Source organism: Vombatus ursinus, unplaced genomic scaffold (assembly GCF_900497805.2).
Source record: "Vombatus ursinus unplaced genomic scaffold, bare-nosed wombat genome assembly UNPS02014852.1, whole genome shotgun sequence".
Taxonomy (NCBI): domain Eukaryota; kingdom Metazoa; phylum Chordata; class Mammalia; order Diprotodontia; family Vombatidae; genus Vombatus; species Vombatus ursinus.
This window is the reverse complement of record NW_020954630.1, coordinates 11,018,322-11,037,142: the sequence shown is the minus strand read 5'-3', so window position 1 is coordinate 11,037,142 and position 18,821 is coordinate 11,018,322. Positions and strand designations below refer to the sequence as shown.

Here is an 18,821-nt window from a genome sequence, read left to right as displayed (position 1 = left end):
TAATTAGAAATTATTTGTCTTGTTTTCACTGTTTATTGTAATATTTAGTGTATACTTTCCTTTTATTCAGAGTAAGCCAGCTTCTAAACGTCAAGTACGAATTCAGGATTCACATCAGGCAAAGCCTGAATTGGCGTTGGATTACCTGGAGTACTTATTGCTTCACAATAAGAATCGAGATTTCCTGTTATCTCTCCCTGAGAAGAGACTAAGTAGTCTGTTGAAAGCACTTGAAACTTCAAAGGTAATTTTTTCATGATGGAAATACCAAATGTTGATTAGGACTAGATTCTATTAGAATGTTCAAATTTCATGTACTTATATTATCAGTAAAATATTAGATCTTGACATGCCCATAAAGTTTATCTAGTCCAGTTACCTCATTTTATAGATGAAGAACTTTAGGTCCAGAAAGTTGTGACTGGCCCTTGGTCATATGCTAGTGTATGGCAAAACCTAGACAAGAACCTTAAGTCTTCTGAGCATCTTGGTTAAAATGGATTGGAAAGACAAGGTTAAAATGTGAAAAAACTATTCGCCAATACAAGTGGTACTACAATTAAATTATTAAAGTTAAATTATATGATACGTTTCATACGTATCATATTTTCAGACCAAATCAGGATTGTGTTAGAATACCTGGGGAAACCTTGAACTAGACATTAGATGATGGGGAGGATGTTGCAGGGAGAGGAACGATATTCCAAGTAGGACTAATAGCATGAATACTGGTAGAAACTGACATGACATGAATCTGAGTATTAAGGAAACTAAACTCAGTAGAATGGAGTGTTCATGGTGGAGAGTGCTAAGTACTGGAGTTTCATCTTTTTTATTTGAAGATTGATTTAAAAGGTTTTTGGTTCCCGCTGTTGCATACCCCATCTTGGCTCTGCTGCCAAAATAAGGAATCAAGATTATTAATGGAAATGGTACTAAACAAAAACACAATTAATTCTTCTCTTTCTTAAGGAGAATGATGAAAAGGAGGGGCTGAAGTCAGAGAGCATATGTCAGAAAAGTACATCTTATTGTGTTGCAAAGGTTTAAGGAATTAAAAATGCAGTAGCCAACATCAAAAAACAAGATACCATTTTGTTCTTCAGGGCTGATGGAAACTTTTTTAAAAGTGCTTAGCCACTTTTATTTTTTCCTAAAAGTAAACAGTAGTTTCCTAAACAGTACAATTTTTTTCACCGTTTATTTTTTAGGAATAGACTACTGGACATAGTGCTATGTTTACCTTGCTAAATAGGCAGCTAATCAGTTAAATGAAAGAGTCAAGAAATATTTATGAGTTTTATATACAGGTATCCTGCCACTCACTTTAGGATATCGAAAGTTTAACTATACTCCCTGCTGTCATGGAACTTACTACTGGAGGGAACTAGCCATTCACTAGGAATGAGGGAGGGGCCGTGTTATGACACATAGACACAAAGTAAACACGTGTGGTATAGAAGAGCAAACAAAGAACTTTATGAAATCTAGCTAAGAGAGATTAGTTTTTCCTGAATAGATAAAGGAAAACTTTGTGAAGGAGTTGACACTTGAATAAACAAGGCCTAAAAGGATGAATAGGAGATGAAAAGGAAGAAAAATGTCTTTCCATACATAAATAGGGAGGGTTATGAACAAAGGCATAGAAGTCAGAAAGATATTAGTCAGTATGGAATATGTGGAGGAAGAGCCTAAATGAGATTAGGCTAAAAAAGTAGAGTTTCACCATATTGTGAGGGGTCTTAAATGCTTGGCAAAGGAGTTCAAACTGAATGGTAGGTGATAGGGTTAACCCTATTGGGTTAAAAAATATTTTTCCCCATCATTTTTTAATTCTGAACTTAAACATCAACAAGGTACTTCCATATATACAGTAGAACAGAAAGATAGAAAATATATATGAAACTGATTTTCTGTTTTGTAGTTTTGAAAAATACACTATCAATCCAATATGTGGTTTGTTTTTGTTCTGATATCCTCATAGTCTAGCACAATGTCAGTCGTAGGTGTTTAATGAATGCTTACTGATGGATTAGTACTTTGTAATCATAACTTGTATTTTTGCGGTGCTTTTTACTTATCAAAACTTTTCACATCTGTTGTTTAATTATATCTAGTATTTATTGATTGATTTCTATCTGTCATCTAAGTTTCTGTTTTTGACCTGGCTTCTTTTGGATATTCTTATATCTAATGGCCTATTTTATGTACTTGTCAGCTGTTCTAGTAGTAGTAGTAGGCATTAAAATTTTTTTTTCTTTCTTTTGATTACTTTTTTATCCTAGCCTTTTTAGATTTTTCTTTTTACATTATTGTGGTACTTTATTTCAAAAGCCATTATCTTACATACTTACCAAATTAATAGTGTTATTAAGTAATTAGAATGGCAAGACCTTTGAACTTTGTATTATCCTCTAAGAGGGCATATCTTCATCCCTGTGTTCCAGAAATTATATGTAAATATACTTATTTTATTCTCATTCTAAGTCTACAAAGAGCTTTTAGTCAGACTTAAAATTCGTCAGGCTAAATATGACTAAATCCAAGGTGACTTTTTGATTGCAGCACCGGAACTGCGATATCTGATCTTCCTAGATTAGTGAGGTGGCGCATCTCTGAGAATGTGAGCCTTAGATTCTTTGTCGTTACAGAAAGATATTCTCTCAGTTATACGGTCATCTGATGCAAAGTTACCTAGCTTCAATCAAGCAACTGCTGTACGAGCCTTTACTATGTATTGTCGATTATGTATTCATCTCTACCACAAGGTATATAGTTTTAAAGTTCTCTTACAGTGGCACGTGAAGCATATTAACAAATAAGATTCATTACTGATTTATTTTCTTTGTTGAGTAGTTTTGCTCAGAAGAAAAGTTTTATTTGTCTCTTTTGGAAGAAACTGGATTTTGGATAGAAAACCAAGTTCTACCTATTATTCATCAAGAAGAAGAGGAACACTTGAAGTCTTGCAGAGAGATTTACCAGAAAACAATTCAGGTTCGAATCTCCATTAGATTGTGGGACCTTGAAAACAGGGATTTTCTTTTGCCTTTCTTTATAGCCTCAGTGCTTAGCATAGTGCCTGTGCCAGGTGGCACTTAATAAATGCCTTTTGTTTGAAGTATAACTCATTTTTCTCAGTGTAAATTGGCTTAGTTTTGGATTTTGTTATTAATCCATTTTAAAATTATAAGTTTAGTATTTATATTGCATTAAGAAGAGTTATAAACCATAGAACAATATAAATGACCAGAATTAATTTTAATTGACATACTATTTTTCTTGTGCTTTTTTTTTTTTTAACAGAAAGTTAAGATGTAGAAGTATAGTATTTGTGAATTGGGAAGTCAGTATCTTATGCTGTATCCACAAAGAAGTATTTTAGATATGTTTATATAAATCTTTCAGAAAGGATCTAGTTTATCAAATGATAGCAAATATCTGGTTGAATTTCATTAAATTTTTATAAATTTTTATTTTAATGGTGATTTTTATCATTATCACACTTTGTCAATACATCTTTCTTTTGTAGGCCTATGTTACAGTGTGTAAGGATGCTGTAATGATTGGCTTTGGAGATTCCAAGTTTCATATGCAGTTTTTAAAAATAACTCTTGGAATTATGCAAACAGGTACACTTCATTTTTTGATAATTAGAGTATAAGTATAATTTTTTTTGTTGACACAGCCTTCCTATAAATATATCTCCAGTGTTTTGTTAAAAATTAATGATATGAATACTGTTGCCCGCTTTATTTAGCAAACCAAGCACATGTTTCTTAAAGTTTGGCTTTATTTAGTCCATGTAGCTCGTTTGCCTGGACATGGGGAATGTATCTCAAGACCTGAGACCTTTAATGTCCATAGATGAAGAGGGTTGGGAAATCTAAGGGATCCCAAGAGTGGGAGTGCTCCACTGAGATTCAGCCAAGGTGGAACTCCCTGTGTTGGGATCTATTACTGTGTTCCAGAAATTATGTCTACTTTTTGTTACGAAGTTTTCAACACTTATACAAAGGGTTTTAGAGATGAGTTAGTCCAACCTAATTTTTTAAATAAAGAAAGCAAATGTTTCATTTAAATACCTTCCTTTAATTAATAATATTATTTCATTGGTTATGTAAAACTCTTATTCAATATATATTTCAACATTATACTTTTTTCCTTTGAAATCTGTAGGATCTTTAGAAAATTAGATGCATTTTATTTGTTCGTTAAGTATGACTATTTTCATGAGATTTAAATAATTGATATTGGTATTTGAGAAATTCATCATTCTTTTCAAAATTATATTCACTATATTTTTAGTTAATCTGTTTTTATGTTTATATTCCTTTATTCTAAATTAATGCCATATTAATAGTTTTCAATAATCATTTTCAATGTAAACTTTCTTAGTGTCCTGACTCTTATCACCTTGATGATCATCTTGGTGGAATCTCTTTTTTTCTCTTGATGATCTCATCAACTTGAATGAATTTAATTGTCATCTTTCTGCTCATGATTTTCAAATTTCTCTCTCGGGCCACAACTTCTCTGCTGACCTAATTTAACTGCCTTTCAGACATCTGGAATTGTACTTCCACTAGACTTCTTAAACTTATCATGCCCCAAACCAAACTAATTATCTTTTTTCCTAAACCCTCCCTATCTTCCTGCCCCACTTCCTTATTATTGTAGAAGGTGTCACCATCCTCCCAGTCCCTCAGGCTTGCAGCATAGGTGTCATTCTGACCTCCTCATTATGTTTCATAATCTGTTGCCAAGGTCTATGAATTTCATCTGTGCAACATCTCTTGAAGATTCCCCCTTCTCTCTTCTGACACTGTCACTACTGTGGTTTAGGTTCCCATCGCCTCATCCCTGAATTATTGCAGCATCCTGGTAGTAGTGGGTCTGCCTTCCTCAAGTCTCTCCTCACTCCATTCCATCCTCTTCAGCCACTAAAATGCTTATACTGTAGCTCAGGTCTGACCATGTCAATAAAATCCAGGTGCTTCCTCTTTGCTTCAGGATCAAATATGAAATGCTCTGGTGTTCAAAGCTTTTTGTAATCTAGTCTCCTCCTACCTTTTTAGTCTTCTGCATCTTACTCCCTTTCGTATTCTTTTCGGTTTAGTAACACTGGGGTCCTTGATGTTCCATGAGCAAGAAATGCCATCTCTTGACTCCAAGCATTTTCTCTGGCCGTCCTTCATGCCTGGAATGCTCTTCCTTCTCATTTTTGCCTGGTGGTTTCCTTGACTTTTTTTTTTTCAATTACATGTAAAAATAATTTTTTACATTTTTTTTTTATTTTTGAATTCTAAATTTTCTCCCTTCCTCCTTCCCCTTTCCCCTCCCTGAGAATGCAGCAATTTGATATAGACTATACATATGCATTCATGCAAAAACATTTCCATATTATCTGTGCTGTGAAAGAAACACAGACCAGAAAAAACAAAAAATGGAAATAACGAAAATATGTTTTGATTTTCATTCAAACTCTGTCAGTTTTTTCTCTGGAGGCGGATAGCATTTTTCATCGTAAGACCTTGTCTTGGATTATTGTCTTGCTGAGGATAAATAAGTCATTTACAGTTGATCATTGTACAGTATTGCTGTTACTGTGCACAGTGTTCTCCTGGTTCTGCTCACTTCACTTTGCACTAGTTCGTATAAGTTTTCCAGGTTTTTCTGAAACCCTACTCGTCATTTCTTCTAGCACAATAATAGTATTCCATCACAATCATGTACCGTATCTTTTTCAGCCATTCCACAATTGATGGTCATCCCCTCGATTTGCATCCCCCAAAAGCATTACTGTAAATATTTTTGTACATATAGTTCTATTTCCTTTTATTTTTAAATCTTTTTGGGATATAGACCTAGTAGTGGTATTACTGGGTCAAAGGGTGTATGCACAGTTTTATAGCCTTTTGGGCAGTTTCAAATTGCTCTCCAGAACGGTTGGATTAGTTCAGAACTCCACCAACAGTGCATTAGTGTCTCATCCCCTCCAACATTTTTCTTTTCTCTTATCTGTCACATTAACTGATCTGGGAGATGTGAGGTGGTGCCTGAGAGTTGTTTTAACTTACATTTCTCAGTAATCAATAGTGAGGGCAGCTAGGTGGTGTAGTGGATAGAGTGCCAGGCCTGGAGTCAGGAAAACTCTTTGTGAGTTCAAATCCAACCTCAGACATTTACTAGCTATGAGACCCTGGGCAAATAATTTAACCTTGTTTGCCTCAGTTTCCTCATCTGTAAAATGAGCTGGAGAGGGAATGGCAAACCACTCCAGTACCTCTGCCAAAAAAAAACAAAAAACAAACAAATGGGGTCATGAAGAGTCAGACATGACTAAAAAGTGACTGAAAAACAATCAGATAGTCATGTAGAGTAATTTTTTTCATAAGACTATAGATAGCTTTGATTTCTTTCTCTGAAAACTGCCTTTACATATGCTTTGACCATTTGTCAATTGAAATGTCTCATATTCTTAAAGATTTGACACAGTTCACCATATATTTGAGAAAGGAAGCCTTTATCAGAGAAAGTTGCTATAAAATTTCCCCCCACAGTTTTCTGTTTTCCTTCTAATCTTGGCTGCGTTGGATTTGTTTGTGCAAAACCTTTTTAATTTAATGTTGTCAAAATTATTCATTTTAATTCTTGTGATGCTCTCTATCTCTTATCATAAATTCTTCCTTTATCCATAGATCTGACAGGTTAGGTATTCCATGCTCCCCTAATTTCCTTATGGTATTACCCTTTATGTATAAATCATGTGCCCATTTTGATCTTATCTTGATATATGGTGTGAGATGTTCGTCTTGACCTAGTTTGTCCCAAACTGCTTTCCATTTTTACCAGCAGTTTTTGCCAAATAGTGAGTTCTTGTCTCAGATACTTGAATCTTTGTATTTATCAAAAACTAGGTAACTGGGTCATTTATTTCTCTGTATTGTGTACCTCTTCTAGTCCATTGGTCCACCACTTTATTTCTTAGCCAGTACCAGATTGTTTTAATTGTTTACCACTTTGTAATAGTGTTTGAGATCTGGTATGGTTAGGTTACCTTACTTCACATTTTTCCTGGCTTTTTTTAAGTCTCAACTATGATCTCATCTTCTATAGGAAGACTTTCCAAAACCCACCCCCCTTAATTCTGGTGCCTTTCCTCTGTGTATTATTTACTATTTATCCTGTATGTAGCTTGTTTGTACTTATTTTTTGTTGTCTACGCATTAGATTGTGAACTCTTTAAAGGGAGGGATTGTCTGTTTGTTAATTGGTATGTTTTAAACCTATTTTCTAATTCTTCTTGTAGCTTGTTTTATAAAATTAGTTGCTATGCTATAAACTGTGTAGATATTTAACTTCAATGTTTTCTCATTGTCAGTGGTACCCTGTAAGTGTCTTTTAATTAATTTCTTTGTTAATCATTGCCCATCTTTCTAAATTGAATTCAGCTCTGTTGTATTGCATTGCTATAGTTCTAGATTTTCTGGAGTCTAGTTAAATTTTATTAAATCCTTTGTCCTTGAACCAATAAACATCTTGATGAATTATCTGTATTTCCTGTAGATATCATAAGATTGTATCTTTGGATCCATTCACATCAACCATTTCCTTTGCTTTGGAGAGGGCAAATCAATTTCCACTCAAGGCTGTAGTGGTTATTTTTAGTTTTACTTTTTTCCTACCATACTTTGCTTAATTATTTGTTTTGTCAGTATGAAATAACAATCTTACTGATATTACCGATTATACCCTAGCTCAACCTTAATACATTCATAATCCCAAATAAACATAATTTCTATATTAACTGTCCCAATTGAAAAAAGGAAACAGAAAACTCTACCTTTTGTTACCTTGTTTGATAGGAAAATATCATCCAGATTTCTTTGACTATCAGAATCTTTCTATCTTGTTAAAACCTGCACAAGCTTGTTTTCTTCTGACATACCTATTGAGAATGTGAGATCAGCTATGATAAAATATCTGTTTATTCATCAAGAAACACATTTTTAAGTACCTGCTAGATGCCCAACAGTGTGTTAGCCTCTGGGGTTACAGAAACAAAAAACTGCTTTGACTCTCAAGGAGATTACGTTCACTTCTGGAAAAGAATATATGTACATATAAATATACACAAAATGCATAGAAGTAAATATGAAATAATTTTGAAGAAGTCACCAAAGGTCTCACCTAAGAGGTCACATGGGTAGAACTTTAAAAGAAGTTGGTGATTCTATGAGCAAAAGTAAAGAAGATATGTATTTCAGCAACAGGGGAAGACATCCTGTGAAAAGGAATGGCATTGGGAGGTAGAATGTTGTCTGTGGGGATTGATTGTATGTAGGGGCTGGAATAGACGAAATATGAAAGGGAGTAGTATGGAATAAGCCTAGAAAAGTAGGCAGGGTCCAGATTGTGAAGGCCTTTTAAAAGCCAACAGAAGAATTTATAATTTGTCATACAAAGAAAAGGGAACCACTTACACATTATGAGCAGGGTTCTAATGGGCAAAACTGTCGTAATTATATACCTTTGGAATGCATTTGCACTGAAGGATCAGAGTAGAATTTTTGTGACAGCATAGTTAGCAGAATGCTATTCATATAATTGTATTAAATGATCAAAAAACTTTTATTAACTTAATTAAAATATGTTAAAGAAGCTAATTTATTGTTTCTTTCCTATTCCTCCCCTTGTTTTTTAGAGAAAGGGCATTTTTGCATTCCGTTACTCCTTTGTATTCTCAAAGAGATGACAACAAGTTCTTTAATTCAGAAATCTAATTCAAATGAAGAAATTGAAACATTTTTTGATTTGATTCAGAAAGTATTCCAGAAAATGTTGGAATGTGTTGCATACAATTTCAAAAAGCAAGAAGAAGAAGGCCTACAGGTATTTCTATAGCTTTCTTTTTTTTTTTTTTTTTAATTAATTAATTAATTAATTAATTTTTAGTTTTCTACATTCATTTCCACAAGATTTTGAGTTCCAGATTTTCTCCCCATCTCTCCCCTTCCCCCACCCCAAGACGGCATGCATTCTGAATTCCCCTTCCCCAATCTGCCCTCCCTTCTATCACCCTCCCCTTCCCCCTTCTATTTTCCTGTAGAGCAGGATAGATTTCTATATCCCATTGCCTGTATATCTTATTTCCTAGTTGCATGTAAAAACAGTTTTTAACATTTGTTTTTAAAACATGGGGTTCTAAATTCCCTCCCTTCTTCCCTCCCCACTCACCCTCATTGAGAAGGCAAGCAACTTGATACAGGTTATACATGTGCAGTCATGCAAAAAACTTCCGTAATAGTCATGTTGTGAAAAACTATATTTCCCTTCATCTTATTCTGTTTATTCTTTTCTCTCCTTTGACCCTGTCCCTCCTCAAAAGTGTTTGCTTCTGATTACCCCCTCCCCCAATCTGCCCTCCCTTCTATCATTCCCCCCCCAACCTTGTCCCCTTCCCCGCTATTTTCCTGTAGAGTAAGATAGATTTCTATACCCAATTGAGTATGTATGTTATTCCTTCCTTAAGCCAAATCCGATGACAGTTAAGATTCATTCATTCCCTCTCACCTTTCTCCACTTCCCCTCCACTGTAAAAGCTTTTTCTTATCTGTTTGAAATTTTAGATTAGATGAAACTCTGGCCCATAAAATCATGACCAGAAATGAGTGGAGGTATAGCTTTACTTTGAACAAGGTTTCATCTTATAATGAACATATGGTGCAATATACAAGTTTGTTACCATATATTGCAAAGTATATACATTTATTAAAATCCAGAAATAGGCTAAAAATGAGTTAATTTATTTGTCATGTAGAAAATCACCTAAACAATTTTAAGTGCCCAAACGAAACCTCTTTAAACTCTGCGTTTAAATTTTGAGTGATGTTATTTCATTTATTTGAGTACTTAGTACTTTCTTGACTTAGACTATAACTCACCTTTCTGCTTACCCTACCAGCTCCACACCCTTCCCCCCCAACTCAGTGAGATACTTTTTTACTTTGTACATTGAATTTTTACTTTAAAATATCCTGCCAGCTTCTCTCCCCTGCCCCACTCAGATACTTTTTATACTTTGTATATCAAATTTTTACTTTAAATTCATTTTAGAGATTCTACTCAGCATGTTGGAGGGTTTACTCTTATATTAATTTTCTTCTTTAGAGTGTTATCAGTATACAAGCAGGCTATCTGTTTGTCCATCTGAGAAGTCAAAGGAATATATTTTTAAAAAACTTAAAACAATCATTCAGGACACACTGTATTTCTGCTATTTGTTCTTTGATTTACCCTTGGTTAAAAGGCAATTGAATTTTCATTTCTGATTTGTTGGTCTCCACTGGTGAAAATATTATAACAAAGCCAGATAATTAAAATTATACATCTTAATTTTTGTAAATACAGTTCACTTCAAACTAATGTAAGATTATGTATAGTGCTAAGAGAATATCTTTATTTTATTTAATAACGTACTTAAAAGAAATAAGTTGTATGCTTTTTAAATATATGGATTTAGACTTGTTAGAGACCATCAATTTTTCAACCCCCTCCTTAGATGATGAAACTGATAGACTTGTCCAGGTTTACACAACTAGAAAAAAAATGTCTTTTTTCCCCCAAAATTCATTAAAAAAAAAAAAAGAGAGAGAGAGAGTAGATAGAATGCCAAAGCTGGAGTCAGGAAGGCTCATCTTCCTGAGTTCAAATCTAGCCTCAGGTACTTTGTGACCCTGGACAAGTCACTTCACCCTGTTTACCTCAGTTTCCTATAAAAAGTTATCTATAAAAAGAGCTGGAAAAGGAAATGGCAACCTGCTCCAGTATTTTTGCCAAGAAAACACCAAATAGGGTCATAAAGAGTCAAATATGACTGAAAAATGACTCAACAACTACTAATGGACCACTCTACCAGAGGCAGCAATATTTCTGAGAAACTGGAGTAGATGGGAGCAGAGGAGAGATAGACGGAGAGCTAAGGTGAAAAAAAGTAAGGAGTAGGATAAACAATGTAAGAGTAGGAATATAATGCCAGGTTTTGTTTTTTTTTAAGTTGTGTTTAAAGAAGTAAAGACTTTTAGTACTAAAATATTTCCAGATTGGAGGAAATTTTCTAAACACTAATGGGAAAAATTGTGCTGTATCATAGGTTTTTAATGATCTAGTCTAGGGGTGGGGAACCTGCAGCCTGGAGGCCACATATGGCCCTCTAGGTCCTCAGATACAGACTGGATTCAGTCAAAGGGCTACACTTGAGGACCTAGAGGGCCACATGTGGCCTCAAGGCCGCAGGTCCCCCACCTCTGATTTAGTCAATAATACATGGCAAGATTAACATGGAATGATGTAATAAGATGATTTTAAAATTTTGCTGTAAATCATCTTTCCTTATTAAATGTTTCACTAGAGATACTGGCAATGCAAATCTCTGTGAGTTTCTTTCTCTAAACTTCCTTCTGATAGGAGTTAACTAATAAGCACTGAAATTCCTGAAAAGCTAAAAAGATAAATTGTAAGAATTGATATTTCACTGATTTGTTCATCAGACTTTGGATCCTGAGAGCTATTTTTAATACATTTATCAGGTTTCAGAATTAATATTAAAAAATGGCTTTAACTCTATTAAAATAACTGTTCTTTTTTGTATTAGTTACTCTATTCTATTCAAGTGCCTCTTGATGAATTTATAAGTGCTGTCCAGTCTTGGCATGTGAATACATCAGTACACCAAGGAATGCTTTCTACTCTCTTAGCTGCAGTAGTGGTTGAAATAAGTCACAGATTACGAAAGGTAAAGTATTCTATTCCAGAAAATATCACACAGTTATGTTTTAATTTTCAATATATGGGTTAATATTTCTCAGTAGTAATTTATTTGGAGGTCTTAAAAAAGAAAGCTCATAAACAATTCTGAGTATGCTGCTTTTGAGGAAGATTTTTAGTGAAGCTTTGGGTTACAGTGTTTCCTACAACTGCTAAGTAATGCTTTAATTTATATTCGGTCAGACGTTACAAATATTTATTTACAACTTAATTTAATCAATATTTTGTGAGTGGTAGACTTGCCATAGTTCTGTCATGAAATACACAAAAAATAAAAAATGCCTGAATGTAATCACAAGGTTAGATAACTAGAAACAGAATCATACTATGAACCTAGAGCCTTTGACTTAAAATCCAGTGCTCTTCTCCTGCACCATGCTGCTTGTCACATGATGTGACTTGGGCAGGTAGATAGTACAATAGACAGAGTGCTGGACCTGGAGTCAGGTGGACCTGAGTTCAAATGTAGCCTCAGACACTTACTAGCTATGTGACCTGGGTAATTTATTTAGCCTCTCTTTGCCTCAACTGTAAAATGGGGATAATAACAGAACCTAGCTCCCAGGGTTGTGGGTCAGGATCAAAGGAGATATTTGTACAACACTTAGCACAGTGCCTGACACATAATAAGCACTATATAAATAAATGCTTATTTCCTTCCATTATTGTCAACATTTTTGCATGTTTTAGTAGTATCTAAAATCAATTTAGACAAACAGTTAATATTTGTTAGTGACTAGTGTGTTCTTAGCACAAAGATCAACTATTTAGCTGTAGTACTAAAATCAGAAAACTATTTTAAGAATGAATTATTTCTATACTGTTAATAAGCTATAGTAGGGTCATATTGGAAATCCGACAGCTTTGCTCTACCATTATATAAAACTGTTTATGTTCACATCAATAATGTTATGCACATATTGGTGGTTGTACATCAAAGGCATATTGGAGCTATAAAAGTTCACAAGGGAGTAACTCAAGTTATACTGTGAATGAAAGAGTCTCAAAATGGGGATAGATGAAGTAGGCGAGCAGCAACTCTTGTTAGAAGGGTAAAGTATGAGCGGGAATATGATTGAGGCGTATAAAGTAATAGACATAGAAACTTGTTCATAAGATAGGAGATTGTTAGAACTAAAAGTCACCAGTTTATAGTTTGGAAGAGATAATTTTGGGACAAAGAAGAGAAAATCCTAGGAGAGCAATTTAGTCCTAAAGTTTATAGAATGTTTTATCTTCTGGAACTAAAAAAAAAAATTGAAAATAGTAGTTGAAGAAAGAATTCATATTCTTTCTCCTTCCCCCTTGCCCACTCCTCTCCCTGGCTAGATTTCTTTCTCAAAGACCATAACTTAAATCCAATTCACTTGGAGCTCATAGCTTGGACAACAATTGGTCCCAGCCCAAGCACCACTTAATGGATATTTTTTGGGCTGTCCTGACCCAGAGTGAATGTAAATAGTAACTGTTTCCTCTTTTGGCCAGCAACCCTGAGGGTCTTCCCCGCCTAGTTTGGGGTTTTTTGGGGGTTTTTTTGGATTGAAGGGGCTATCCCTTGGCTCACTTTTCTTTTTCTTTCTTTCCTTCTTTTTTTTTTTTGGTGAGGAAATTGGAGTTAAGTGACTTGCCCAGAGTCACATAAGTAAGTGTTATGTGTCTGAGGCTGGATTTGAACTCAGGTCCTCCTGACTTCAGGGCCAGTGCTCTATCCACTGCGCCACCTAGCTGTCTGCTCTTGACTCACTTCTTAAAGAGGCCTATTCACTGAATGGGCCTTATCTCACTCAAAGTGAGAACCTGAAAAGACCTTAGCTTAAAAGGACCAGGATCTCCCATTGCATCCTGAGCCATTTCCAGTCATCCTGATGAATATCTGGCCACTGGACCCAGATGGCTCTGGAGGAGAAAGTGAGGCTGGTGACCTTGCACAGCCTTCCCTCACTCAAATCAAAGTTAATTACAAGTCATGTCATCATTTCCCTGATATCATGGTCCTTTTCAAGAACAAAGGGCAACAACAACATGACTTAAGGTCACAGTTTTTCATAGATAAATTTCATCACTTTTTGTCTCAGGTTCTTTCAGCAAAATATTAACTCAAGAATCACAATAGATCAAGGGAGCCTACTGAAAGGCTTTTTTGCATTTAAAATGTCCTCTTGCCCTTCTTTGCTAAACAGTACTTAATGCTACATTTAAAACAATCTAGATACCTCTAAGAATGCCACCAAATACCTCGAGGAATCCTGTCTTTTACACTTTTCACAATACCTCCTCATCTACTTTTTCAGCACATTTTAATTATACTGTACTTACATCATACTATGTATATATGCTTAGTGTTTGCTGTCAGTAAGATCCTCCTAGACAATCAGCAAGAATTTACCAAGTGCCAACTACATGCCAGATACTGAGCTAGGCTGTGGAAAAATGGCAGAGTTCAAAGAACAAACTTGAAACTTCTCTTCACAGCTCATTTTTGTAGGCCATAGGGCAATTGAGCACCTTCTTAGCTATATTGCTCCCCCCCCCCTTTTTTAATAGGATTTGAAATAAAAATTTATTGAATATAGGACTTTATGCAGAATCTATTTATATGTAATCACCAAAATGACCTTTCTCTACATATATACATTTTGCTATACTTTAAGCACCTAGGTATGAAGAACTGTGCCAGAAATAGCATACAGTTAAATTTGAAGATGTTCTCTGTCTTCAAGAGATGGTGCATTTTTTTAAACTACAATTTTTCATTTTAATTTCAGTTCCAATTTCTTTCTCCTTCCTCCCCCTCCCTCATCCTTTAAGAAAAAAGTATGTAAATCATGCTGTTACAAATGTGATAGTCAAAGCAGAACAAATCCCCACTTTAGCCATGTCAGAAAAATATGCTTCAATTTGAACTCTGGAGTTCATCACCTCTGTACCTGGAGGTGGATTGCATGTTTCATCTGGAGTCCTATATAACTGTGATTAGTTCCATTTTGTTGATCAGAGTTCCTAGGTCTTTCAGAGTGGTTTGTCTTTTCACTATTGTTATTGTGTAAGCTGTTTTGCTGGTTCTGCTCACTTCACTTTGCATCGGTTTATATAAGACATGTTTTTTTCTATCATTCTTTTTAAATTAGAGAAAATTCACAGAATACCTTTTCCCTGAACACTGGAAGAGTGGATGAACGGGTTTATGTGGTTAAAAATAAACATGGAAGTTTTACTACTTTTTGTTTCCCCATCTGGAAAGGTGAAAAACTTCAGGAAGCAAGGGGGTTTGGGGAAGAACATATGTAGATAAAAATACAATGGGCAAGAAAACTCAAATTTACAAAAGATAAAATTTTTGTGTACTCCTAGCTAGTGATTGATTCTGAAGTTTTTCTTCTTTTTTTCCCTCTCTCTGGCCAGTTCATTTTTTAATCCAAACTGATACCAATTTGGAGAGTGACCTTAGACCTGAAATAGGTTCTGATGCAGATGCTGAGTTTGTATGAACGACTTGCTTGACAAACTAAGATAGTGTTTGGTTTTTGGCAAAGACCTTAATTGTCTGCTCATAGCTACCTGTCCTATATGATGCAGGTTCTACATGCTATATTACCTATTATAGGTTTTTAAGTACGTAATAAAAATTGAAATATTATTTCAAGTGTGTAAGGGGTAGTTTTCAAAGTATGCTAAAAAGCAGTATTTGCTAAGCAGTGGACTTATTTTAGTCATACAGATTGCTGCTTATGTATTTGTTTGTATTTAATTTCAAATTTTCTTACCAGATTTCAGATACAGAAGAATTTGCAGTACCCAAATGCCTTTCTGATCTTCCACCATTCTCAAGGTGTTTAATGGGAATCATAATGAAGTCTGTAAATGTAGTTAGGTAAAATATTTTTACTTTGTTTTAAAATTTTTATTATGGACCTTTCAGTGACCATATTTTATTATTCTCATTCGAAAATTTGAAAGACTTGTTTTCCTTTAAGAATAAAATCTTTAGCAGTTTTTGTTGCTGTATTTGTTTAAATATAGACCACTTTCTTTCCTCCCTTCCACATTTACACCGTAAATATGGTTTAAATGAAATCTAAGTTTGACCTGTAATTTCTCTTATTTTTTAGCATATAATCATTTCCTTTTAAATATTTCATTTTACGGATATGGATAATTTTCATCTTTACAATGAATTCACACACATAAATTATTCTAACTGACCATATTTATAATTTCTGATCATTGTTAGGGTCTACATATATATAGGCCAATTTAACTCATGTAATCCCATAATGGGCATATTTATAAACACATTTTTTTTTTTTTTACAGATCATTCTTAGAAGAATTGACAGTTTGCATAGCATCTGAAGAAATTGAAGGCATTGTTTGCCTCACAGCTGTTGTATATATGATTGTCGTTATTAGTAAAGGTAAGTCAAATATTTTTCTTTTATTTCTTGTGACTTCACATCATATATAGGATTTTGAAATTCACTTGCAACATGGTGTAGTGGATAGAGTGCCAGGCTCAAAGCCAGGAAGGCCTGGATTCAAATCTAATCTTTGATACATATTGGCTGTGTAACCCAGGGCTAGTTATTTAACCTCTTAATCCTTTAGACAGCTCTCTAAGCCTAGAAACTTTGGAGAAAATCCTTATTTGCATTGGTAGAGAGGTAATTTCTTTATTAGGAGTGTCCTGTACTTATAAAATCATAGTTCCAGTTCTGATCCTTACTAATTATTTAAATGTATGATTTCCCTAAATCCTGTTATATCATTGAAAAATTAAATTCAGGGAAGGTAACCAGTGTATGATGAAATACTTTGTAATTCTCAGTTCTATGTATAAGTAGTATGTACCTTTTTTCTAAAGACCTTGCTTGATGTATTGCTCTGTTGTGTGTGTGTGTGTGTATGAACATTTATGGATACAAATATTATGGTAAAAAAATCTGGATTCTCTCTGGCTTGTAAATATTCTTCCTAAAATGTGGTGCCCAGAATAAATACAGTCTACTTCTCTTGACCTAAACAGAGTATAGTGGTATTACCACCTCCCTTATCCTGTAGCTTTTTATGTATTGTAAAGTCACGTTAGTTTTTTTGGGTATAATGTCACAGTGTTGATTTACCAAGCTTACATTACAATAAAACCTATCATCTTTTTCACATAGTCTCTTCTCTAATTACACTTCATGAATCTTCAGAAATTAATTTTTTTAACTCCAGTGTAAGAATTTATTCTTATTAATTTTCATCTTCATAGAGTTGATCCAACATTCTACACTGTCAGGATCTCTTGGAATCTTATCCTGTGTTCAGCATGTTAGCTTTTCCCTCCCAACTTTATGTCACCTGCCAAGTTTTATAAGAATTCCATCTATGCTTTAATTTAGGTCATTGATAGAAATGTTAAATAGCACAGATTTTGGGGGCAGTTCACTAGAACCGTCTTTCCACTTGAACCATAGTGACTAGTGTTTGAACTGATCATTCAGCCAATTCTTTACCACTTTAATCCATCTAGTTCATATTTCTCCATATTTTTCATTAGAATTGTGAGAGAGCTTTTTGTCACTTTCCCAAAATATAAAATTGTGAACTGTATAGCATTTTCCTTGTCTACCAGTCTAGTAACCTAGTCAAAAGAAGTAATGATGTTATGCTAGTGTGACTGGTTCCTTTTGAAACCGTATTGGCCCTACTTTTTTTTCTAGAATACTTTCCAGAATTCTGGCAGGAATTTCTATCAAGCTCCCTTGCCTATAGTCTATAAACTCTGTTCTCTTCCCATTTTTGAAAGTCAGGGTCATATTTGCCTTTCTCCAGACCTGGAGTACTTTTCCTTGTTTCCTAGGACTACTCAGAGATTTCTGAAAGTGGTTTAGCAATCACATTTGTTAGTTTTTTTAAAAATTATCTTTGGAAGTAATTCCTTCTTTGAGATTCCTTTTGGTTATTCTTATTTCTCATTCATCTCAATTTATTCTGAACTTTAGTACTCCTAATTTTATTCTGTGAAGAATTATGTGTTTTATATTCATCCTTTATTACTCTCCAAGGCTTCCATGTTCTACACATGTCTCTTTAAAATCTAAATAAGTTGGTAAATTCCTTGTATGTTTATCCATATTTATCTGCCTTGGCTCCTTTAGAAAACTTCCCATTTGCTTTCTTATCAAATTGTTTCTCTTTCAGTGTTAAGCATTTCACTTTTCTTTTCATATTTCTTAGATTGTAGCCTTCGGTGGGAAACTAACTATTCTTTTTTTTTTTGAACCTTTAAAATCCAGAGTTCATATCCAAGTGTTTCCATCTTTCTTCTTTATCACAAATTCTGAGATGAAATGGTAAATTTCATGTGAACATTACCATCATTTCCATCCTAATATCTAGTTCCTCTCTGTTGGTGGCAGTCTGCTCCAGAGTTGAATATCATCCTTGTTAAATTTTCTGTTCTTTTTGTTTGTTTGTTTGTTTTGTTTTTTTGGCTAGGCAATGGGGTTAAGTGACTTGCCCAGGGTCACACAACTAGTAAGTATTATGTGTCTGAGGCCAGATTTGAACTCAGGTCCTCCTGAATCCAGGGCCAGTGCTCTATCCACTGCGCCACCTAGCTGCCCTTGGATAATCTTGATAATTGAAATTCATAGTACTAACATGTCCTGTCCCTGTAACAGGCTTGTGATCTATTTTCTAAATCCTTCATCCATGTCTCCTTTCTATCCAGGTGGTATATAGACTATTTCAATGACAGTAATGCTTCTATTTCTACTTCTGGAGATAATCACCAAGTATTTTCCACCAACTTTCTCCCTCTGGTTCTTGGATTTTTTTTCCATGGGCTTATATTTATCTTTTTAGTATATGATGTCACTCTATCCCCTTTTTACCAGTCTTGTTTCTCTTGAATAAGGTAAATCCTTTTAGGCCATATTCTGGCTTTAGGTCCCAATTCACATATCAGTAATGCCTATTAAGTTTGCCTCCTTGTATTAGGATCTT

General features: G+C 34.4%; 1 protein-coding gene across 3 annotated transcripts in view; it reads left to right on the top strand.

The window, feature by feature from the left end:
- Positions 1 to 18,821, top strand: part of NCAPG2 (non-SMC condensin II complex subunit G2) — a 101,005-nt gene that overhangs the window by 57,865 nt on the left and 24,319 nt on the right. For all 3 annotated transcript variants that reach the window (XM_027840902.1, XM_027840903.1, XM_027840904.1), the window contains 8 exons: positions 71 to 244; positions 2,652 to 2,768; positions 2,857 to 2,997; positions 3,533 to 3,632; positions 8,708 to 8,895; positions 11,657 to 11,797; positions 15,597 to 15,700; positions 16,143 to 16,243. In XM_027840902.1, the coding sequence (XP_027696703.1) occupies positions 71 to 244; positions 2,652 to 2,768; positions 2,857 to 2,997; positions 3,533 to 3,632; positions 8,708 to 8,895; positions 11,657 to 11,797; positions 15,597 to 15,700; positions 16,143 to 16,243 (1,066 nt within the window). The remainder of the gene's footprint in view (positions 1 to 70; positions 245 to 2,651; positions 2,769 to 2,856; positions 2,998 to 3,532; positions 3,633 to 8,707; positions 8,896 to 11,656; positions 11,798 to 15,596; positions 15,701 to 16,142; positions 16,244 to 18,821) is intronic.